This window comes from Fistularia commersonii, chromosome 8 (genome assembly GCF_037954325.1).
Source record: "Fistularia commersonii isolate RoL2024-O1a breed Wild chromosome 8, RoL_Fcom_v1.0, whole genome shotgun sequence".
Taxonomy (NCBI): Eukaryota; Metazoa; Chordata; class Actinopteri; order Syngnathiformes; family Fistulariidae; genus Fistularia; species Fistularia commersonii.
This window is the reverse complement of record NC_141291.1, coordinates 10023387-10047897: the sequence shown is the minus strand read 5'-3', so window position 1 is coordinate 10047897 and position 24511 is coordinate 10023387. Positions and strand designations below refer to the sequence as shown.

Here is a 24511-nt window from a genome sequence, read left to right as displayed (position 1 = left end):
CAGCGGTCAAAGGCGGTGATCAGCTCACGATGACGATAAAAGGACTCCAAGGAAAACAAACTGGTACCTTTCACATCACAGTCGGATTCTGGGGGTCATGTGCTAAGACCTGTTAATAGCCTCAAAGGGGCAAACACTAAACACTGGGCACTTTTGAGCATTTGGAAGCGGTGCCAGATTTTAAGCACACAAACATGGAAAAATATCAATTTCACATTTGGTTAAACGCTTTCACACTTTGTGTCATTGACACCCAAAGAGAAGGGCTGTGGAAGACAAAACACAGCTCCTGGATAAGGATCATGTTAATGCCTATCAATTAGGATCAAAAAGGGATTAACCGGCATGGTTGCAGCGGTAGTGTGGGGGCCCATGCAAAGTCACTGAATACTAGGGGTCACACCCCCGATTTCATTAGGCCTGACCTTTCCGCGCCATTGTGTGACAGTAAAGAGACCCTGCAGTCTGTGTTTCCCCGTTACCCCGCTAAGATGGCTTATGGAGTCAAATATGATACATGCAGGAAAGCTGTTCGAGATCAGTGAAATATGAAATATTCACTTTCAAAGTCTGGAGAGAGGCACAGGGTAGCGCAACCTGGTGCAGGTGGCGATCACTCATCGGCCCCGACCCTTCCCGCAAAAGGAAATCATTATTTGCACCTTAGAGGGGAGTAAGATTTACTAATTAGTCATGGTGAAGCTTCCCCTTGCTATCACGTACCGCAGGGTCAACTCCCCCCAACTCTGCCAGGCCATCTTAATTCACCAAAGGTCAAATGGCAAAGCAGGTATTCCAGGTGTTTTAAAATAAGCCCCAATTAGAGGAGAAAAAAATATCAAGGCTGCCCTCCAGCATCCAATTTGGGTCTTAGAAATGAACTTTTAGTCAAGACCTTGAATCGAGGAAATTTCAGCGGCCAATACGTTAAGACAGTATTTCGAGTGAAAATTTCAATAAAGAAATGAGAATTGCAAGAACGTCCACGCGCAGCAGCTTTATATCGAATAGTAGCTTTCCAATTTTTATTCACACGAACAGGGTGGTTACTGTAGACTCGCAGCAGGCTGGATGTGGACCTATCACCACAGGACAAGGTTGTTGCAGAATGGAAAAAAGCCGCAGCAAAACTCAGCCTGCTCTGAATGTCAAACATCTACATCTTCCCAGTTTTCTCTTCAATGCAAATAGTTTTTGAAACCACTTAAATGCATGTGTGCATGCACCCACATTTCTGTTTAATTGGAAAACGAACAAAGAAAAGTCAAACAAGAGGAAAGGCTGAATCCGGCACCTCTCCATTTGTGTGGAAAACTCTGTGAAAGTTAGCACTCGAGTAAAACTGCAAAACTTCATCTCGGGCCAAAAGTTCCTTCCCAGAAGGTAAATACTTGTTCAGGCTGCTGTTTAGCTTAAGCAGGCATGTAGCCTTTCGCTGCAGTCAAACAGTGGTCACCCAGGCCTGCAGCCTTCTTTGTACTGTTTATGAGGGTGTTATAGATGAGCACACTCCATTTAAAAGGCAGTGGTGGATTTGCAGACAAATGAAAACAGGAAGTATTACTGAAGCTGTCAATGCTGCAGCTGAGTGGGAACTGACATGCACCATGTGCATATCTGGCTGAATCACAAACCAGTGCGAGCACACAACCTACACAGCAAGGACTGCAGTCAACAAAAGCAAACTCTGTACTTACCATTCCCTGAATACGAAAATAATGTTTTAACCATGTTGCAGGTGATGATTAAAATATGTTTACTGTGCAATTTGCACGAAGACAGCCCTCTTCGATTGAGTATTTCATATTTATGCGTTGACTTCTCTGTTGTAGCCGCACCTCAAATTTTAAATCTGCTCATTCACTTTGTGACTGCGCTTGCTTTAATAATAATCGAAGTTCTGCTATCTCCAGGCAAAGATCTCACTTCTGACCAAAGATCAATTTCATTCCTCAGAGACAGTATTTTCTATGAAAAAAAAAAAAAGACAAGGCAGTTGGCTGTATTCACCACATAAAGAAGCTGTTGTTGTAATATATCATTTGTCTTTGGCTCATTATCCAAACGGTTTCGTTAAAATGTTTAAGTATCTGACTGTCGGACAAAAATAACACTCGCAAACAAACATAGAGCTCTGGTGAAATTAATTCTCAAAAATATAAAGTATTAATTCGACTTGCATTTCAGATTTTAATACTAATAACCACGGACGTTATGTTGGCATTTTTGTAGCTAATAATGCAAAGCATTTGCAGGAGCATGTGATAAAATGTGTTTTCCCACCAGTAAAGGTCAACAGGTTTGAGTATTGCAAAATAACATTTATCTCTTTATTTATTTATTTATATTTAATCTGACAATCTTTAGGTTTGCACAAAAAAAAAAAAAAACAACCTACTTCATTTTTTTTCTCCTGACATCCAATACTTCCATGAAGTCAAGTCTATTTCTGTGGAAATAAGAGTGCAGGCCCAGCTTAATATGCTAGTGACAGCCACTGTTGTGTTACGTGGCATCAGAACAGAGTCCTGCTTTCACATGAGGCCTCAACAGCGGACAAATACAAGTACTCAAGAGAGTAAGGGGTCACTTCAACCTTTCAGTACATTAGCAAGTTGTACATCACAATATACAGTGCTTCTAATTTTGACACAACAGTTTTGTTTAAAAAAATCAATTTTCAGATTTTGAGACTTCGTCATAAACAAAAGCAATTTTGAATTGAACGCAATTTACCGCAAAGCTATATTATTTCATTATTGCTTCAACGTTAAGGTTAGCGCACAAATCTAAAATGAATACTTTCTGTCAAAACACAAGGACATTTTGTTTACTTATTTTGTATATAATTCACTGCAATTCGCAATAACCGTTCTGTAAAGTGTTTTTATTACTCAAGTCAACTGCACAGTCAAATCTAATTTAGCACTATTTAAGAAATTTGTTTTGAAATAAATGGAATGAAATGTTGATACGTGATTCATGTTCATATTTTATAACATTATTTTTTTTCCTTAATGACGCCTTAAAACGTGAAATGCGCTAATTTTCTTTAAGCGATAAATATGTGTTGAGCCAAAATAATTAAAGACAAGACACTGCAAACTCGTTGAAACAGACTGCACACGCAGGAGTTTTTAAAATAAGAAATACACTCTGTAGTCATGACGAATAGTTCTTACTCTATGATATTTGATGAATCTGCTGCGTGTATAACTTAAAACATTTAATGCTAAATTATATTGCAAAGGAAGAGTTTTTGCCGTAAACAAATTCTTATAAGAAATTAATTAATCCTGCAAATGAAATGCTATTATGGCATATTTCGCGGGCTCTGTTTTATTAATGCTTGTGTACTTCGTCTTAATCTCCGGTGGCGTGCAATTGTGTGGAATTGTATTAAATATTGCGCCAATTTGCAACAATGTTTAAATTCTAAAAAGACAAATCTTGCGATAATAGTAAAAATGCTGGTCCCCATTAATTTTGTTTTGTGCGGCGAATCACGCATGGAATATTTATAAATTAAAAACAAAGCAGCATAATTTTAATATCCGCACCTCAATTCAACTAAAATCCCTGTTTTTTAAGCAAAAGTGAGTTCACATCGCGCCTTCCAGGAGATATACAGGTCGTTTATTTCGCCACTGCCTGAAATCTAAAATGGACGCTGCGGGTTTACAGTTATCGATGGATAGCACCGGCTAAGGGTCGCAGCTGTGCAGTGGTGATCTTACAGGGTTAGGAACAAATGAACGCATGGTTTGGCAGACTGCCAGAAGACTCCTTAAAATACAGAGGAGGCCTTGATTTAAAAAAAAAAAAAAAAAACAACAACAAAAAAAAAAAACGCCACACTAATGCCAAAGGAAACTGCGTCATTACGTAGCAGGGACTGGTGGTATGACAATTCACCATTTGCAACGGACAGTCGCAGCTGCTAATGATGATGCAAGAGAAGTGCTTTGAAATATGCTTACATTTCCCTCTGTATGTGCACGGAAAATCACACCAGATATATTTTCAGACGGCTCTAGCTCTGGCAGCACCAGAGCCTACATGAAAGCCTGCTTTCTGCAGACATCATCATGATGCCGGACCTCGTGACTGCACTGTGGGTGGAGACAACGGGCCAATAGGAAAATGAGACAAGAGATGCAGCCTTTTACTTGAAGTGAAAATTACGCGATCTATATCCATGATTATCTTATGAAGAGATCAAAAATGAGTGTCAAGAGAAAATGATGCTAATGATGATGATAATGAGTGAAATACAGTACAGACAAAGTTTTGCCATATCTGAGCACCATAGCTTAGTATTGCATGCTTGAGCTCAGTCTCAGTAAACACTGTTTTGTGTGAGAGGACTTCCCTCAGGCAATCACATTCACTCACTGCAGCATATAAAAGGATTCATAAAATGACAATTTTTTTCAACTATAAACGTGCCCAAATGTGCTGTAATGAACGGGTCAACTGAGATCTTACCAGGTGGGCGGACACATCGCAGCACTGGAGGCATCCAGACATGACAGGCTGCACGGAAACATGGATTCCCTGTGAGAAATAAAAAAAGGAAAGAAAAAAAAAACAAAAAAAAAACAAACACTGTCAAACAACTGTGAAGCTGCATAGTCGGCAGGATACACTTTGTAGTCATTATTTTGTGATCTAAGACTCAGAAAAAAAAAAAAAAAAAAAAAACGCGAGAATTTCCCATTTTGTTTTTCTTTTTATTAACACTGCGTACTTTGTGCAATATATTTAAAGTCAGTTGTGAACAAAATTGGAGAATTTGTTAAAATACACCGTTCCATCGGTTGAGCATAATGCACTGTTTCCAGAGTCCAAACAATAACAGTTCACAATGATTTCTAAATAACACAAATTAAACTTAAAAGTACAATTGGAAATTAAGTAGGAGCCATTTAAAAGCACAGGCAATTCAAGGGTGTGTAATTGTACTATCCAATGTCAACATTCTGCGATTTTCCAATTTAGAAAGAAAAGTAGAATTTCCAACATGGACGCTACGCATAGCCCTAACCCTATTCCTGCCACATCATCCTCACCTTCCTCAATTTAATTCAAATAAATGCTGTCTGAAACCTGCTAAAACTGCATGCTGCTCCATTAAAAACATGGTGGATTGCAACAAGGCCGGACAAAAAAGGCCTGGTCGATGGCAGACACGTATGCCTTGAGTAGGTGTTAATGAAGATATCTGTTCGGGCCGGTCGCTGACGTTGCAAACTGATAAACATCACAGAACCCCTGAATAAAAGAACCTCTGTCAGAAAGATGTTTGGAGCGGCTTTTGAAGCTAACTAATTTACCAGGAAAAGCTTATTGCAACTGGAAAATAGATCAGAAATCGTTTGCTTTGCAGACAAGAGGTGCTTCACCAGTTCCCTGGAATGTCAGCTATGCTGTTTATAAAAAAAAAGTGAAATAGTCGCACCTACTTAAAATATTGCATTGCTGTGGATTCAAAAAAAACATTGGCCTTCAGATGCTATTATTGCGCTTTCTGGCAGCTTTTTACGATTATTGAAAAAAAACACTTTTCTTTTCTTATGAAGAATTGCTTCCACATGATGAGTTGAGACTTTGACAGAAATAACATAGGTTTTTCTGTTAATTGTGTGACACTAGTCCATAATCCTCGCAATATTACATATTCAATTGTTTTCAATTATATTTTTCCCCAACTGAATGTGATGATTACATCAAAATGCAACCCTACTACATTCCAAATAGCATTCTTTCACTTCAGCGGATTACTGCATTTATCTTTGATTCACCTGAAGCAAGTGTCTGCATTTCTAAGATGCTATCATCTTATATTGTCAAAATTGTATTTGCAATTATGTTGTGATGAACAGCGATCCCAAATTACACACAGAGCCCACTGAAATCCTTCAGAGGCGAGAAAAAACTGAAAAATTATGAGTCAAACAACCTCACATTTGCCAGACAGCAGCCTGAGAACCACTATTTTCCCCTCATCGCTTTATTTCGATAGACGTCACTGTTAGCAATGCTGTGGCAGCCATCTTGCCCCAAAAGAGTAGACACTGAGGGGAAGGAGGAGGGCTCCCCCAGTCATATGACCACACTGTCTGCAGACAACTGCAGTGACAGAGCAGAACTGTCTAGACAGGTCTGAGGCGACAGCAGATCCACTCCATGTGCACACAACTTCTTTGAATTAATAGCAAGATTCCAGGTGGAGCCCTATGTCTACACATGCACACTGACACCATAAAGTTCAGTAACTTTTCTCCATGCACAAGACTGTTCAAAGTAGCTACAACATTAAACCACACCTAAAAAAATTTGTTAGATCTCTGGGAATCTTTGTCATCAAAATTTGCAGCTACAGCAGCAGGTGATGCAACTCTACATGCCTGTACTGATCAAAGAACTTATTTTGATGTGACTCAGGGTGAATAATAAATGGCGATAAAAAACTATATTCATGCTTTCACTCAATCCTGCTTGCAGACTTAGAAATGAGATATAAATCAACAAAGTGGACGCAGAAACCAACCTGTCCGTTGCTTCAGGCCTCCTCCTGGATGATAACACCCTCCCTGAACTCTGAAGGCTACCCCCTCCCCCTCCCACCCCCGCAGCAGAAACAAACAGGCGACATTTAGGTTTCATTCATAACCGCCTCTAATCCACAAACCCGGAAATAGTTTTTTCTTTTTCTATAAAAAAATTACAATGTTGTGATTTTTTTTCTCCTAGTAATGAGAAGCGGTGGGCCGGAAGAGGCCAGGTGAGGGGCGGCCGGCGCGCGCGCGTGGGGTTGATCAACATCACGTCAGCAAAGGTGCGTCACCTGCCCATCCGCCCGAAGTAAGGACAGAGAACGACCCTCCAAAACAGCGACCCACAATGCAGCATTCACACGGCACGATAACCATATTAAAACAGCTTTTCGAGTCATTTCAAAAAAAGAGTTTTTTGATTTTTTTTAAATCAACACGCAAAAAAAAAAAAAAAAAAAAAAAAACATTGAGGGATAAACCTTCGGTCTGGCAGAGGGGTGCACTGCAGCATCCCCGCTGTCTGTCAGCCAACTTCCACTCTGGCGCCTGTCTTACCTGCCTGTGAATTAAGAGCCTGTCTGCTGACACATTGCGGGAGAGGGGGGGAAAAACTTTCACAGCGTTTGTCTTAAAAAAAAAAAAAGAAAATATTTTGGCTGAGCGCGGCGACTAACAGAGCGGAGGCGTTTCGCCGGAAGAGATGAAATCCCCGTTTCCAGCGGGCGGCTTCCCCGTAGATGAGCAAGGAGATGCAAAACTCCATCTCCCAATTTGATCAATTTCAGACACACTCCAGACAGTCTCCCAGCGGTTACGTGCTTTCTTGTCTTGCGCGTGCACGCCTAATGGCGCGGGAAGTGGCGATAACATACCCCGCGGATGGACAGCGCCACGCACCAATCGCGGAGTGCGGCCGAAACGATTGTCCAATAGGCGCGGCCAATGGGGCCCACGGTCCCTCCCCCCGCCTCGTCACCCGGCTGTTGACAGAGCACTGAATAATACAACAGTCTGAGTTAAGCAGTTCACTGCGCCGGGATGTGGGTCACCGACTGCAGCCTATTCAATTTGGGGAAAATGGCTGAGATACATGATATCAAGAATAAAAAAGAAATCACACTCTTCTACTTTCCCCCGTATATCTAGACATAAACAACGCCACTTGCCCTGTCACAACATTGCCTGGATGCAATCAATGCATTAAATGATGTCTTTATACATATGTATGCGAATATAGACATACTAGGAACACGGAACGCTTTGTTACAGTTGACTGCTTCAGATTATTGCAAGCACGGTATCTGTGTGAGAAACAAAAGTGTCCTACAGCTGAACTGTGATAAATCAATGGATGGCTAAAATGAGAACAATCAGCAGAAATAGAGACAACTTCATTTAAACTCCACATCTTTAAACTGGCAACAGTTCTGACAAACCAAAGTGCATTTTTCAGATTTAATCCTCTTTGATATTGAACAGAGAATATTTGTGTTTTAGTCCGTTAGATATAACTGAATGAGTCATATCAGGTTTGAATGTTACCTTCCTCAAGAAATGCCATTTTTAAAGGCTTGGCTTTTCCCCACCTTTTGTTAAGAAGATGTGTGAATTGTTTTCTGACTCTCGATAGATTGAGCTATTAAAGGAGAAAATAAATGGCAGATCCATTCCAGTGATCATGTGTTTGGGGGGCAATACAAAGATCTGTCCATTTGTCTTGATCTGCAATACAAAACATACATTTTGGGGTTTTTGTTTCAAGTCCCAACAACATATATTGGCTTGAACCTGACTGACGGATATCTGCAAAAAATATTGCTCACACTGGTGAATGTTAACGGAAATCTGTGCCACAGATTTTACATTTCCACATTGTGAAAATTCCTCCAAATGACAGAAAGACAATGCACTGATTAAAATCTCGTCACTCACACAATCGGTTGCTAATACATTCCCTGACTCAACACCTCTTGCTTTCACAGTATTGTTGCAGATGAATTGACAGCAAAACTGATCATCCAACTCAAAACTGCCAAGTTAATATTAGAATTCTGTCAACTCTACACCGGGCATGCAGACAAGTTTGTTGTAAGAGATTTTTTTTGCCCTTTGGGTGGAAAATAACAAGTCTGGTCTCCTCCAGCTCTGCACACTTTAACTTGCATTGTTATGCAAAACTGCTGGTTTGGGACAGGGCAGGGAATCATTGAGGTCACCATAACAGAGTGTGACAGCTTTCCCTTTTCACATCTATTTGGAAGTAAAATCAAAATTCCTGGGAAAGTGAATCCAGGGAACCTATAAAGATCTCATTGTTTTGGAAACAGCTGTTATAGTAAATTCTTAATAAAGTGTGACACACATATGGGTAGGATTTGCACCTGTGTTCATTTGAAAAATCTAAACTGGATGTGCAAATCATGTATAGACAATATGAATTTTATTTGGCGTTACCATGAGCTGTTTGGAGGTTTACAGAGAATGCTTGAAAGTTTGTGCATATTTAATTTTTGTGGCAGTACAATGATAAATAAGGGGTGTAATATTTAACTTTTTGTGATTTCTGATTGTTAACTGCTGAAAAAACACCGCATACAGCAGGTGCATTATATATTGGAGCTATTGGTGCACTTTTTTATTGAAATTGATAATTGAACGAATGGGTTGGATTTTGATGATGATGCAAGTAGTTTACAGTAGACTGTTAAAGAGGTGGGTATGATAACCTCTGGTGTCGCAGTTACTCGTATACTGTTTTTAAGATTCAGTTCATAGCATGCCAGGAAGTGTCTTGGGGCTTGCAATTGCATTATATCCTGTAAAAGGGAAAACATTTGCCAACTCAACGGCTTGTCCGTTTAATCCTCACAGTCCATTATAATACGCAGACAGTCTTTCCCAAGGAAAGTCCCTTTACGCTTTCTCAAATTAAAAATCTCACGGCTGATCCCCTCCATTGCCCTGGCTTTCAGATATTGACCTTGTGGTGCTACAAAATAGCTTCTTCCTCACTGTGGGACCCCATAATGAGCCAATACAATGAGGTTTCAGTTCACTGCTCACCTCTCTTTGGTGTCTCTCAGGGTCTTTGTTGACGTTTGTCAGCCCGGGAGGAATCGGGGGGTTAGAATTCCACTGTAGTCTGGCAGTAGACAACAACTTTGACTCACAGACTGAATAAATGAAAGTGGGGAAAAATTAGTCAGAGATGGACCTTGCAGGAAAGAAAAATCAAAGGAGTGACTTGAATAAAGATTAAAAACTGTTTTGAATTTCAGCCGAAGAAGCCATAATTTAAAAAGGGTACACACTTACAAATATGCCATTTTGTTTAGGCTCACCAAGTCAGTCAGTTTTGAACATTTTGACAGGGTCCGGTGGGTGAAAAGCTGCCACAGGTTTTTTAAAGAGGTGGACCTTTTGAGACTGAGGTTAAGACTTCCCATATAGTTGTCAAGCCCTCTTTGCATGCTGACAGCTCGTCTGAATGCTACTGGGATAAAACAACAAACAAGCACGCAACCAAACAAACAAAAAAAATCCCCACAGATTTCAACTCTGACCACTGCCAGGCATAGCTGAATAATGGCAAAACCCACAAGCTAATGGTATGCACCTGAAGGAAACTGAAATGGAGTCGGACTGTATGTAAACCATAACAGCATTACAACTCTGTATTGAAATGTATTGGTGGGATATTTATGAGCCCTTTTTATATCAACATATATCACTATTTTTTTCTTGGAATAATTACTAAATGATTCCTTTACGGCGGCTGCATGGGAATGATAAGTGTGAAACTACTCTGTTGAAAAGTCGGAAAAAGTATTTGCTTTTTGGCACTAGTTTAGATCCCACTCATTATCTTTTTCTGGACAATGATGCAGAATAGGATGGAAATACATCAAATGTATCTAACAATTATACTGTAGCGTTTTGGTCAGGGAAACACCTGGGTGACGGTAAAACGTCTGTTTAATGAGCAATCGCTCTTGTTGGCCAAAGCCACGCCACACGAGCCTACAATATAACTAACTGTTCCGGCTCAAATCCAGGTAAAAAACACCTCAGAATTATTTCCACCCCAAATCGCACCCATTTGATTTCCAGCAACCTCAAAATCACACAGAAAACAAGCATTAACATAAACCCTAACATTCAAGACTCAACATTCAAGTTTCCATGACTAAATACAATACCATCAATGATCAAAAAAACGGTACACTGAGAAGATGGAATTCAACATTTGATTACTTGGCATTTTGCAGTTTTCAATTTTGAATTGGAAGTATTGCTTGCCCTGCAGCTCAAATACGCACTCCCACAGGTGCACACAATAACATCGAGTACGGAACATAAAACTTATAAAACATCCATTTCAGCATGTGTTTTCAGATGGAAGGAGCTTCATTCACAGCATTTTTTTTCCTTTTGTTTACTTGATTGAAAACCACATTTCTCAATAATGTCACGTTCACAGGCTCTTGTTATTGAAACAGATGAGTAAATATAAACGCGAAGCAGATGATGCTGTTCTCTCCAGTAACGGACTTCTTGTGGCTATGCAAATTATTTATGTATTAACCCTGGGTGTTTTGTCACCAGCACTCCTGTGCAGGGTCGTGTTGATTCAGTCTTACCCGGTTTCTTTACAAGCAGTGTGTTGTTGTTGTTGTTGTTGTTGTTGTCATTGTTGTTGTTGTGGCGGCAGCTAACCCATTGGTAGAGACGTCAATGGCGGATCCGAAGGGGGCGTGGCTTCTATTTCCCACCCACAATGCAACAGCACTGCAAAGATCCTTCTGCCATGTTTTTCCGCCGCTGGTGCTGGATGGATGTCGTTGTCGCACTGAAACTCTTATCTTTGTAATCCACAGTGTTGTGTTCCACAAATGGCGAATCTCTAAGGATTAAATGCAGCCGCCACTTGTTTAGTAGGGATTCCCAACGGCACCCGTTTTGCACTATGTCGACCAACGCGCAAGGTAAGCAATGTCAGCTGCTTTTTCGACAATGGTGAGATAGCCTCGATGCTAAGTTAGCCAACACGGGGAGTCACCGAGAGCTGCAGTTAAATCGTGGCTGCAACGATCGTAGGCCACGGGCTGCCTCCCGGCCATAACGAAACACATTAATGTCAGATTCCCGTCTGTCCGACGTATATCAATGACTGCATCGCTCTTAACCTAACACAGATCGGTCTCGGCAAACTATATTCACCTCAACAGTTGGCATCAAATGCAAAAACACGGTGCAGTTACTGCCAGATAACCAGTGTTTATTTTCAAATTTAGCTCTCTAAACGATAGTAGTTTTCATACGGGAAATCAGTCCGGGTGACAAATTTCTTCATTTTTTGTATTTTTGTATCGCATCCGATTACTCGGGCCGTTATCTGTTATTAGCAAATTAGCTAACTAGCTATGTGGTAACGGAGCCAGTCAGCTATGTTACTAAGGAAATTTGCGGGAAAATGATTGATTTGAATGAACACTAGTATAATTTTGATCGCACCATTGATCAATTTTAAGTTAAAGAAACAGAAGTCTTAAAGGAATTATAGCTCGGTAAATTGTGAATCGACATATATTCGGCCCCGACATACATTAGCTGCATTATGCTTTCTGTATTTCGCACTGGGCCGCCCTTCACTCAGAGGAAGCCTCTTGACAGTATTCACCGAGTGTCGATCGTTGTTGGGGATTACTGTCAAGAGGCTTCATTGTTACATCATAATAGTATGGTTACTTAAGCAAGTCCATAATACACATCATTATTCACTTTCACATATGCAATGAAGCCTGCACATGTTGTCAATGTAACATCGTGCCAGAATATTAATGCTGTCAATAAAAAAAAAACCCAAAACATTCAGTCACATTTCACAAAACAAATTCAACAAAGACAGTTGGCAACTTGGTGGTTTTTCGTCCGCAATCCACTTTGAATAAGTAAAGATGTAAAAACGCATGTTGACTTAACCATCCAATCATTTAAACATCACAACATTCAAGTAAAGATTCTTTATTGCAATATTGGGCATCAAATATGCTTTGTAAGATATGTAAGATAGCTGTATCTTAACACCCCTTCAGTAATCTTAGTAAATATGACTCAATGGTGGGTTTTTAAAGTCACTTATAGTGCCTGTCCATTCCATCACTTATCTCCTGAATTTGTCATTTGTGGGAGTTTTGTAGAATTAGTAGTCATTTTCATACAAATAGCCAAAGGTCAAAATTCATTTTTTTCCTATTAAGTGTGCTTTAAGGGCCTTAATTCAGACCCATATAATGCCAGCCGTGGGTGAAATTTGTGTTTGGCAGGCATGTAAAAAGCCCTTACCCACTGGCCGAGACATATTTTGGAATGACAGTATCATCACAGCAAGTGTAATGTGTCAAAAACGTCACATCAATACTTGGATGTCAGATAGCTGTTAGTTGTTGGTGGGTAAAGCACGATTAGTCCCAACAAGATAAGATCCCTTTTGAAAGCCATGCAATATGGAGCAAACATCACATATCAACCACCATCGAGTGGCTTTATATTTCTGCTTGGTGAGTGCTGGTATTTTGGCTATAATAGCGGAAACAACATTGTGGAAACACTCCACAATGATAGTTTAACTGTCTCTTAAATTATGACAATCTTTTTCTCTCAGGGTTTTGATTTCACCAGCAAAGCTCATTTTCCACGATTGGCATACTAACCAATGTGTACTCCTTTTCAAAACAAAATATAGTTGTTGATATAGTTATTGAACCACTCACTGAGGCCTGCTAACCAAGCAGACATCCTGGACTGTTTCACGCCATATTGATTTGGGATAAATTGCATCGAACTGGTTCAATCTCCCATTGAATTTTGATAACCAATAGTAAAATGTAATGGAATGATATAAGCGATGCAAACATGTCGCTGGAGAAACAACAAGGCTTTATAACTGTGTGTCCCATTGTTTCAAATCTTACACTGTGGTCTTTAAAGCAAATTGCTACAGGTCACAGCTTTTATCCTCTGTGCTCTACAGCCCTTGGCCCGATAAGAGAAAAAAGCGAACTTAGCTACATATGGGGTAGAGTCAGAGTCTTTATAAAAAGGGTTTTATTTTTCCACCCTGTTACGGCCAGCGCATGCTCCCCCCTTGTGTGTTTCAAACCGTCATGCAGGAGTTCTGTGTTGACAGTAAAAACACCTGAAGTCAATCAATTGTGGCCAATTACTGCTTACTGACTTCTTTAAGCCGGACACAACCATACAACCAGCCAGCTGATGTGTAGCACGCAAAAGGGAAACGCTGTTTGCCTGTTGAATGGTTTGTGAACCCTACTACCATGTAGGTGTTGAGGCTAAATGTTATGAGGGTGTTGCGATTGCAGCCTCTGATGTGTTTATGTTTTAGGTAGTGCAGATTTTTTTCCCCTCACCAAGACAGTGCGTTGTTCTGCTTATGAGGACTCTGTTTTTTATTTTTGGATTTGAGCCGCAGCCAGCCTGCCCCTTTTCCTTGTTATTGTAGCTCTGTACTGTCTTTTCCAGACTGTCATAATGAACAGATTTATTAAATACCAATTACATCGGTTTTATGTTGCCTCCCCTCTCTGAGCCGGGACATAACACAACCTTTGAGAAGGTTTTTATATGTCTAAATTGGAGAGAGGAAGCGGAATTGATTTTGAATCTGTTTGTTTGGCTGAGCACATTTAAAAATGAGTTTTTCTTGACTTGGTTTTACAGTTTACCTTCCATTGGCAGTTGGCCCTATAAAGCACATGTAGTATTCTGGTGTGGCACATCTACTTTAAAGATCACAATAAGCATAGCAATCACATTTGTGCCTATGGATGCTGTTCCAAAGAAAATGAAATAAGATGTTCATTTGAATTTGGGGAAATACATTAAACAGATGTTGCAACTTCCATGGTCTAAGGAGGTTCCCATTTTTTATAGTAACAGTGTTATCTTTGAACGGGCATCTTAACATTTTCAGCCTGGATTTACTATGTACCTTTTTACTGCACCAGCCTGGATTTACTGTGTATCTTTTTACTGCACCTTATTTTCTCTCTAATTATCTAACCATGTAATTCCATCTGTAAAATTCTAATTATCTAAGCATGTAATTCCATCCGTAAAATGAAATCCATATTCCCCAAGTTCAAAATTCATTATTGATTATTAAGTCAATAATATATCAGGCCCACTAATGAGGGTACAGTTGCTGCCTCAGTATATAGAAATCTAAAGCTAACCACAGACCCCAAATGCTTTTTAGGATGGAGAAATTAGGATGTCAGCTTTATCAGACAATCTCCCACCAATTTCATTCTGACAGGGCTTGAGCATACAGGCTGGCAGTAGAGAGTTAAGTAAGAAGGGGAAATTAGCCTTTTCTATTCCATCGTTAAAGGGTTGGATCGTTGGACATAAAGGAATGGAGGTCTTTGTAGAGCAACAGTTCACCTTTAAAGCCCTCGTGGATGTTTACAGTGGTGACTTTCAGCAGAGAAGCACACATTTCCTTGGATATCCTGGTTGAGTGGTGATACATGGAGTGCATCAAAATCAGAAATAGGCCACAAGTCTACTAATAGAATTAGCTTTTGCTGTTTGCTGAAACATTAAGGTCCTACTCCCAGTGCACCAAAGTATCGTCATCTCTTATTTCCTGGATAGCTTACTTTTTGCAATGCCTATTCTTGCAAAGAGGTCTGTCAGAGCTCACTCTGGGGGAAAAAGTAAGCAACTCACTGTTTTGACGCCTGTTGAAGTGTCACAACGATATCATGTTGTGTCTCCTTCTCAAACACGGAGAGCAGACTTCCCTTTCTCACCCAGTTGTGGTCTCAAGTACAGGAATTGAGAACCAATTGATGGAGTGGGTCAATACTACTACTATTGTAATTTGGTTGATTGCTTTTCAAAGTTTCAAGCTCAATACCCAACCCAAGCCACAGCCAGTGTTAGCGCCACAGTTAAATTAACTCCAAATCTCAAAAAAGTGATTTTTCAAGTTTGAAATATGTGGCACTGGCAGTGCAGAATCAGTTTTTCATAGTGATCAATACGTTGATACAAGGCACTGGTGGAAAACCATTACAAATTTGGTAGCATTTCACATTACTAAAGATTAGGGTTCTATCTGATAACAAATTTCCAGTGTTTTCACAGTAGTGTCAATGATTTATTGAACCGCTTCAACGGTGCTGCCAAAAACATAGTTTTCTCTGGTGAGACATAGCTGAGTATTTTAAAAATCTATAAAACAAGATTCTATTAGTCATTGCTATTAAAAAATAAAACAATGCAAATTTGTTATGCATGCGTGTTAGTGATCATCCTCAAAATAAGCAAATTATTCAAAGATTAAAACAACGGTCAATAACCATTATATAGAATCAAACAATAAATATTTTTGTCATCGAATTGAGAAGACTATACGTTTTGCAAAGTCTCATATTTAGCCATACATACACGAGAAAGACCTTTGGAAATGGTTAAAACAACTTTAGTTCAAACCAATGTATGTTTTATTGTAATGTCTGCATTTTCCCAGAGAGAATAAAGCATTTTAATACATACAAATATTGCCAAATATAAGACTTTAGCTGTCTTCTCTGAAATAAGCCTTTGTTATGTCCGTGTTGTGATCTAGTGTGCATAACTCCAAACCTGTACTTCCTTATCTATTCTTGAACTTCAAGTATTAGAAAACTGTTGGGTTTGGTGTTGCATTTGCTGGAAGAAATACCTGGAAGAAGCAGTCTTAGGATGAGGTAGCTTCCAGTCCTGCTATAAGAACTTGACATGGAGACTGAACTTCTTCTGGATGACAATATATATGCTCACATGCCACCCTATATGGCTCACCCAAACGCTCTCCAGTGGCCAAAATGCTGTGGGTGTTTGATGTACAGTGGTCCCTTAAGATACAAATTGAATCTTTTCCAGAAGTGATCTTGTGTGTTGAATTATGCCACACAAGAGATAGGAACATGAGATGAGAAGTGCATACTGTACAAAGTACCTGGACGATGTGGCCAAGGGATGTTGGAAGCTGCAAGGTGAGAGCGGTGAGCAGCGCCAGCGCCAGCGTATTCGAGTTGTGGGAGCTAACACGGTGTGTACTGCACGAATGTGGTTCTTTCTCGCTCTCATAATCGTATTATGAATTTTTTTTCACATTTCAAGGATAAAATTTTCTCAAACCATGCTTCTCGTGTTAAAAAATTCATATATAAAGTGATTTGTATCATAAGGGGCCACTGTGTAATGTTTCTCAGTTTGACACAAGTTCAGGATATAGTCCATAATAAAGCAGAAATTTTTTTACTATGCTTTCCCTCCCAGATTGCTCACCAAGTTGCACGTGATATTTACTAACTCAATTTGGTTTGTCAAACTTGCAGGGAGATAGAGAATTTCCAACTAGCTGGAGCTCGCTCTTTTTATTTGAAAATAGAAACAACCCACTATCTGAAGACATAACCTAGAACCGAGCCTCAAATTTAGATTTTACATTTGTTGTGCCAGAAATGTTGATAGAGGAGAAAGTTGGGAATTTTTCAATACACTTTTTAAAATCCTGTCCAATTGAACAAGGGTGGTCAGAGGTGAGTCAGGTCACCCAGGAGGCATCGTGAGGCAAAACATGCAGAGGAAATGTGGAGGAGCATATGGGATGCTTTCTTTCATGCTTGAGAGATTGAATATCCTATCCCCAGTGAGCAGTGCAGAGTGGAACAATAGCAATTCATGCTATGCTGAAAAAAAAATTGTTTACCTCATCAAGATGTATAAATATGCCACACGCGCCCATCTTTTTTGATGATTTATTTGGAGCTTTTTACTTACTTACTGAATATACATAGGTGGACCGGATGCTGTATTTTAAAAACAGCTCATTATCTGATAGGCCTACATTGTTACTGAGCTATTCTGTGGTCTCATAGACATTGAATGATAGTATTGGAGATGGGGCGCAAAATAACATTGAGAATATTAAATTTCTATTTTCACAAAATGAATTCACTGTATTAACTGTAAATCACCCGTCTTGGACTATCCCTGAAGCAATCTCTGTAAAGTAGAACTGCCCAGGAGAGGTTGATGCATCAGCCGCTGATGTCTCTTCATTTTAGGAGGGGGAGTGAGCTAGGGATTGGTATTTATCTCACTGATCTCACTACAACCGTTTTGCGCCTTTGATTCACCATGGAACAGTTGAGCTTTAGGCTCTGTTAAAAAACAAACTCCACACTGTTACCCAAAGGTGAATTGTCTGTATGACTCCTGTTCCTGATATTAGTTCGGTGTCAAACACTATGAAGTATGTTCCCCCAGGGATGTGAAGGCTACAATGTTGTCAAGTCGTAACATAAAAGCATTGTCTATTTAAAACCTACAGTCCAGTAGAACATACTAATCTCTGCTTTTCACTGGATTTGTCAACTCTCGGTCGTTATGAGTCCACTGAATCATATTTATTTTACTTGTGAGGTACAGTACTGGAAATTAAGGGCTATGTTTGTATGTGTGTTGTACATTTAATTACCATAATTCTGATCACAGATTTTTTTTTATATTGTTTTGCAGATTATGACTTCGATGAATATGACAAACCTGGTACTGAGCGCTCACGCAGGAGAAGGGGTGAAGATGATGATCTGGAGAGGTACACCATCCTATCAAGTCTCTACAGGAAAATGGCACAAGTTGAAATGTTCCGTTGTTTTTCCTGTGTCTTGTAACAGCAGCGCAACAGTTATGTCAAAAAATAAAAAAGTAAAACATGAATTTAAATAGAGAGACAGCAGCAACATCAGGGATAATAATGGACAACATAAAGGAACAGTAAGTGGGGAAATTAAACAACCAGAACTAAATGACAATATAAATAGAGTGAAACTATCAATGACAAGAATAAAAGAAATAAAAACAGTCAGGATCTGTGTGGGCTGCCAACTTCTACCCTTTGAAGGTGGTCCAGGTTCAGTTCCATCACACAATCACCTCCTTGGTCTTGGAGATATTGAGTAGCTCCGCTCAACAAAACTCGCGATTAGCCCTCTATACTCCTTTTTGTCATCGTTGATGCAGCCAATGATCGAAAAGTCATAGGAGAACTTCTGGAGGTGAAAAGAACCTGAGTTGTACTGGAAGTTGGAGGTGAAGAGGAATGGAGACAGGACAGTACCTTGGGACAGCCCTGTGCTGCACGCCACGAAGTCGGAAACACAGCCATCCACCCTGACATACTGTAGCTGTTCCTGTGAGGTTGCCCAGGATCCAGGCAGTAATGTCATGTTGAAGTTGCGTATTCCGCAGCGTGTCCTTGAGCAGGGTGGGTTGGACGCTGTTGAAGGCACTGGAGAAGTCAAGGAAGGTGACTCTCACAGTGCTTCCTGTACCCTCAAGGTGGGATAGGCCCTATGAGTGAGGAAGATGATTGCATCCAGGTCCAGGGAAGCAGATAGCTGGTCTCTCAGGTGCTGGAGTACAAGCCTCTCAAAACACTTCATGATATGTGATGTTAGTGCCACCGGCCTGTAGTCATTGGCCGTGCTTGAACGTCCTTCTTGGGTACTGGGACAATGCAGGGGTTCTTCCAGAGGTCAGACATCTTCAGCAACACCAGAGAGAGGTTGAAGAGGTGCTGGAAGAGCCCACCACATACCTTGAGGACCCTGGGGAAGATGTTGTAGAGCCCACTGGCTTTGCTCTGCCTCAACCTGGAGGCAGAGCCCCCGTAGTTGGGGAGAAGGTAGAGGGGAGTGTCTGCGTCAGTATTTGGGGGGGTGGGGGGGTGTTGATGTGGGGGGATACTGACCAAGGGAATTGCTGTTGGGCAGGGGGAGGGGGAGGAGTAGCGGCTGTGTGTTTGTTAATGTTCCCATGAATTTAGTAGGGGGCTGGGGGGGGGCTGTCTGTGGAAGCTTCCGGTGGGCAGCGGGGGGAGGGGGGCTGGTGGTGATCATGTCTGTGCTTGGGGGATGGGATTGTGCGATGGGCGGGGTCCAAGGGGAGGCAGGGTAAGGGGGGGCTGAGTGATTGCACTTATGTAGTTTATCATCCATCATCAATAGAAAAAGGTCCAAATTCCTGGTTGAAATAATTCACAATTCACTGTAGGAGTGTTCTCCTACCCTGCTCAAAAAGACTTTGTAAACTGCAGTTTTAATAAATGTCTGTGGTTGCAGCAGCAGGAGGTTCTGTTATACAAATGCAAATGGAAGCTGGACTGGCCCTCTAAAGCATCAGAGCCGGTGATGCTTAACTAACTTAAGCCTCAGGCTGCTTCAACTTCGTCAGCATCTGATGCAGAAAGACGTTAACTTATAATGTGAAAGATGTGCTGGACATTGGAAGTGTAACCTGGCCAATCAGGCTTGGATATATTTATATATATTTATGTATTAAATTTATGTACCATTGACAGGATCTTAAGTATTTCTTTGAGTTACCTCAAAGAAAACATCCAGGAACGGCCCCCACAAACTAGGTGTCAATTTGAATTATTGTTATTGTGAAATCAGTAACAAATGGTATAAAAATATCAAAGATCTTGTTCATCCAGGCCATTTCCAACAGTATATTGTAAGAATATATTAAATACAAATATTTAATGTGACACATCTATCCTGTGCTCTTGTTCATTTCCTCTAGGTGTCATAAAAATACAGAAAAATCTAACCATCGATTATTTATTTATTTCACCATTTGCCCTTTTTTCAAAAATTGATCTTGATGAGCTTGACAAAATATTGACGTTACTGACCACTTATTGTTTTTCTTTGACAGTGATTTTGAGGAGGATTTGTTGGAGGAAGATTGGCTGTCAGGAAAAAAGGTAAGATAACATCAGTATACATCACAAAATGATTTTATTCTTAAAGTGCACATGTTATCGGCACAATTTCACATCAGCATGCTAAAAATTCAAACTAATACCCAATGCGTTGAATGTCGATGGAGCATTTGGTAAATAGAAGTGAACAGCCAAATGGTAGCAGGTGGCTCCTCCGCAGGAGGAACTGTTGATGTAAACTAAAAGGAAGCGCTGCGGACAAAAGAGAACTGTGTTGACCTGCCCAGATTGCCTTCACCACATGGGAATTATACATCCTTTGGGGCGGGAAGTCGCCCCAAGCCCCAACCATATTTCTCTCTCTCGCTCTCTCTCTCTCTCTCCCCCCCTCTCTCCCTCCCCCCCCCCCCCTCCCTCCCCCCGCTGCACACAATAGTTAACTTTTTCTTAAGTTCATCAAAATTATGTGCATTTTGTTGCAGAATCCCTCTGAAGGGTCAGATGAAGAGCTAAATGATGACCTCCTACAAAGTGACGATGAGGATCATAATATGAGGCAAGCTTATTTATTGTTACTTTATGTTCATAGTGACTGCTTTGATTGTAAAGCTGGTAAAACCCAATCCAGATCAGAATTTCTCTTTCCTGCAAAGTCCAATACTGTATTTCATGTATTTCTTTGTTCAGCGGTCACAATATGACCCTCAATGCCACCTACTCCCTGGGAACATCCTATGATCAGCTGGAGGCAGACTATACGGATGATGTTGTGAACCTGGGTGCAGAGGGCTGTGAGGAGGGGGACGCAGAGGAGGAGGGGTACCTTCAAGACCGAGACGGGAATTACACAGAGGAATACTGCCAGGACGACAGTGCAGAAATGCCCGAAGACCAAATGGATTACTCTGGAGAGGGAGCTGAGGGTGACGAGGGCTACCAGGATGAAGTCCTAGACATCCAAATCAATGAACCCATTGATGGTGAATTTCAAGTGAGTTTTCACATTTGTTTACTTTTGTATGAAACACACACACACACAGACACACACACACACACACACACACACACACACATTTATGTCCTGCCATTCTCTTGTCTGTCTAACTGTATTGTACCTGAGAGATAATGTCAGCTTTTTGTCTCTGTAAGGGGATGGTGAGAATTGGAAATCAATTCAGGAAAGGGAGATGTAGCCTGGTGTTTTGAGGCAGGGGAGGATTAGATTTATTATCACCCCGGCCTGCTAATTTCTCCATCTTGCTGACAGAGTTTTTGTTGACAGCTTGTTTGGCACGGGGTAATGCTCTGCTGTCTCCCTCCAATCCAGTGCCATTGTGACCTTGGGCCCCATATCTTTCAGGGAGTAAGAGCCTGCTTTGTGTTTCGCAGATAGGCTGCCAATCGTAGAGGTTAATGTTGGGGGGGGCTTTTATCTCATGCTTAGACTGGATCTGATAAAGTCTCATGCAGGTGAAAAGATTATTGACCTTCCCGAGGACACTATACAGTTCTCTAATGATTTATGGCGAGTTTCTTTTATTTGTTCTGCTTCTCCCCCAGTCCAAGCTAAGAGGATCAAAGATAAGCAGTGATCCATGTGCAAATGTCCGTTATGCTCTATTTACCGAGGTGTGATGGTGTTTGGCAACTTTCGGAGATATAGTAACCTACTCTGTTTTTCCAAATAATTGTCTGCAGATATGGACTTGTATTCTTATTGTGTTTAATAACACTTTACAAGGTCACTCAACTGCATGGACTCGTAATTTTGCTGGCTATGGTATTCAATAGTATGTTGAACATTTTAAAGGATTAAGCTGCTATCATCCCCCAGGGCATCACATCCGTCCATCTAATTTGGTGAATGTGTGTGGGTTTTTTTTTCTGCATTAATATGTGCTTCTGTTTGGCTGGCTAATGGAGCACAAAGACAAACAGCATCGTGTGACCTATAGTTTGACCTTACTTTCAAGGGAATATTGTCTTTAGACCGCTCCATGCAGGAGGAGTGTTTAAATCATTAGCAATTGCACTGCAAATATTTTGATGCCATACACTTCTTTGTGACAGATACAAGTTGAACAGTATTTACAGCTCATTCTTACCAGTGTGAAGAGTATAATTACACTAATGACCATATGAATATGCTGCCTGAATATAATGCCTCTAATTTAGAGGGTCACAGTTTGATTTATAATGTTTAGTCAACATATCTTTATGAATCTGAATTTGAGATTATTTTTTTTTTTAACTATAACCCAAGTAATTTTCAAGCTATTACTTATTAATATGGGGCATTGTGTTGTTTGGAGTCACGCGTGGTGCTCAGCTCTTGTTGCTTCAGTTTACGGATCAGACTGTTGACTAGACAAGTCAAAATACATGTCTTCTGTATGAACAACACATGACCAGAAGCCTGGTGGATGGAAAGTATGGAAAAAGTCAGAATAGCCTACGAAAACCATGTCCTCCGTCTATAAATCACTGTATGAGACAAATTTCCATTTTTTTTTTTTTTTTGTGAGACAGACTTTCTGATTCCATGAGATGAAGTTTGCTTTGTCTCTTTTTATGTTGTAGCTAAAATATATGTATTTGTCATGGCAGATGTGTTCATGGTTCATGGCTCTCTGCGACTGCTGTCGGGAAGGACTCTTTTCACTAGCAAAGAAAGCTGGGAGTCCACAACTCTTTAGTGTTTTTTTTTCTTGGAGAGGCCCAGTGTTCTCTGTGAATGATTTTGATCATTCAAATATTTTAAATGTTTAGAAATACTTAAAATGTTTATTCACAGCGAGCTGTCTGTGGGAATTGTATTTGAATGTATTTGTAAATATATGTATTTGTAAATATATCTCTTTTAAGTGTTTTAAGTCTAGACTCACATGCACAGTAATTAACGGGGGATTATTTGGTGTTTTTTTTTCATTTTGTCTGTCTCCTTAAGCTGTGGGGCAGGAAACTGCCCGGCGCAGTTGGCCTGGTAAAGTGCACAAAAGAGGGAGAATATTGTTTCTTCCCTCAGGGTCCCCAGCAGAAAAGGAATGGTTTTCTGGCTAAAAAGTGCACAGAAGAGGAAAAATCATGGTTCTTGCCTCGGGATTCTTTTGGTTGTGAACCGATTCAGTGTGAGAGGTGGTGGTTCAGTGTCTGGCCTATAGAACTCTTGTCCGCGTTTGAAATATCTGCAAGTTACTGGAGACTCCCGTCCATGTTTACTTTTGAGTTGTCTCTTGGATCGTAAGCGGTGTGCTGTCAATGTGAGGGAGAGGGAATATGGAGTTTAACTCTAGTGGTAGTGTTTAAAGTTGATATGTGTATATGTTTAATTCTAATACTACTGCCAGTACTGATGATGATGATAAGATAAGCACAAGTTATCTATTGACATTTATTTGTCTTTAATTATAGTACAGAGTATAGAGTAAGAATATAGAGTATAGATATAAGGAACCTGTTTCCATAAATAAATGAATAAATAAATTGTCCTTTCTCTGCAGGGTTTTAGGCCCTATTATTGAAATTTACATAATTCTCAATTGAGATATCTAAATCTCATTCTTTGTCTTTTCAGTTCAACTGAATTCTATTCGAATTTTGATTTATTTTTGTGTTATGTGTTTCTTTTATTTTTTTTTCTTTCTAATATCTTACGGAGTAAAAAAGGAAGAAAAGAACAGGATAATTTCTTGCAAAAGTTGCTAAAATCAGTTACCAAATTCAGTCAAAAAGGACTACTTCTTTGCAGTTATTATTGGTCAAGTTGAAGAGAACCAACAAATTAGGAAACCAAAAAGCAACAGTTGAAAAGCTTCTAATAGTACAATTAGCCAAGCACACTCCCATCAGGTCGAGGTGGAAGCAGGGGAAGAGGCAGATTCAGAGGTCAAAGGAGAGGCAGAAGGTTCGCCTACAACGAGGGGATGATGCCTGCTGGTGATGCCACCATAGGGGTCACTTTGCCAAAAACTGTACAGCTGTGATACCGGAAAGCTGGGATGCTGAAAGAACAATGCCACGCCCACCATCTGGCAATGTATCTGTGAACGAACCATTGGGAGAAAGGAATCAGTCATTACAAAAGTTATCACCACACATGTTCTAAATAATTGAAGTGCTCCATCTCAACCTTCATTAAAAG

General features: G+C 40.3%; 1 protein-coding gene and 1 long non-coding RNA gene across 12 annotated transcripts in view; one reads left to right on the top strand and one right to left on the bottom strand.

The window, feature by feature from the left end:
• The window catches only part of LOC147231882 (uncharacterized), a 43936-nt gene extending 32635 nt beyond the window's left edge, over positions 1 to 11301 (bottom strand). For both annotated transcript variants that reach the window (XR_015106514.1, XR_015106513.1), the window contains exons 1-3: positions 11201 to 11301; positions 9624 to 9733; positions 4489 to 4557 (exon numbers count right to left, since the gene is read on the bottom strand). This is a non-coding gene — a long non-coding RNA (uncharacterized LOC147231882). The remainder of the gene's footprint in view (positions 1 to 4488; positions 4558 to 9623; positions 9734 to 11200) is intronic.
• A 63-nt stretch (positions 11302 to 11364) lies between these two features.
• Positions 11365 to 24511, top strand: part of rbm33a (RNA binding motif protein 33a) — a 34745-nt gene continuing 21598 nt past the window's right edge. For all 10 annotated transcript variants that reach the window (XM_086151076.1, XM_086151075.1, XM_086151073.1 and 7 more), the window contains exons 1-5: positions 11365 to 11545; positions 18159 to 18237; positions 20364 to 20412; positions 20853 to 20926; positions 21058 to 21361. In XM_086151076.1, coding sequence (XP_086007202.1) covers positions 11527 to 11545; positions 18159 to 18237; positions 20364 to 20412; positions 20853 to 20926; positions 21058 to 21361 — 525 coding nt within the window. In that variant the 5' untranslated portion in view covers positions 11365 to 11526. The remainder of the gene's footprint in view (positions 11546 to 18158; positions 18238 to 20363; positions 20413 to 20852; positions 20927 to 21057; positions 21362 to 24511) is intronic.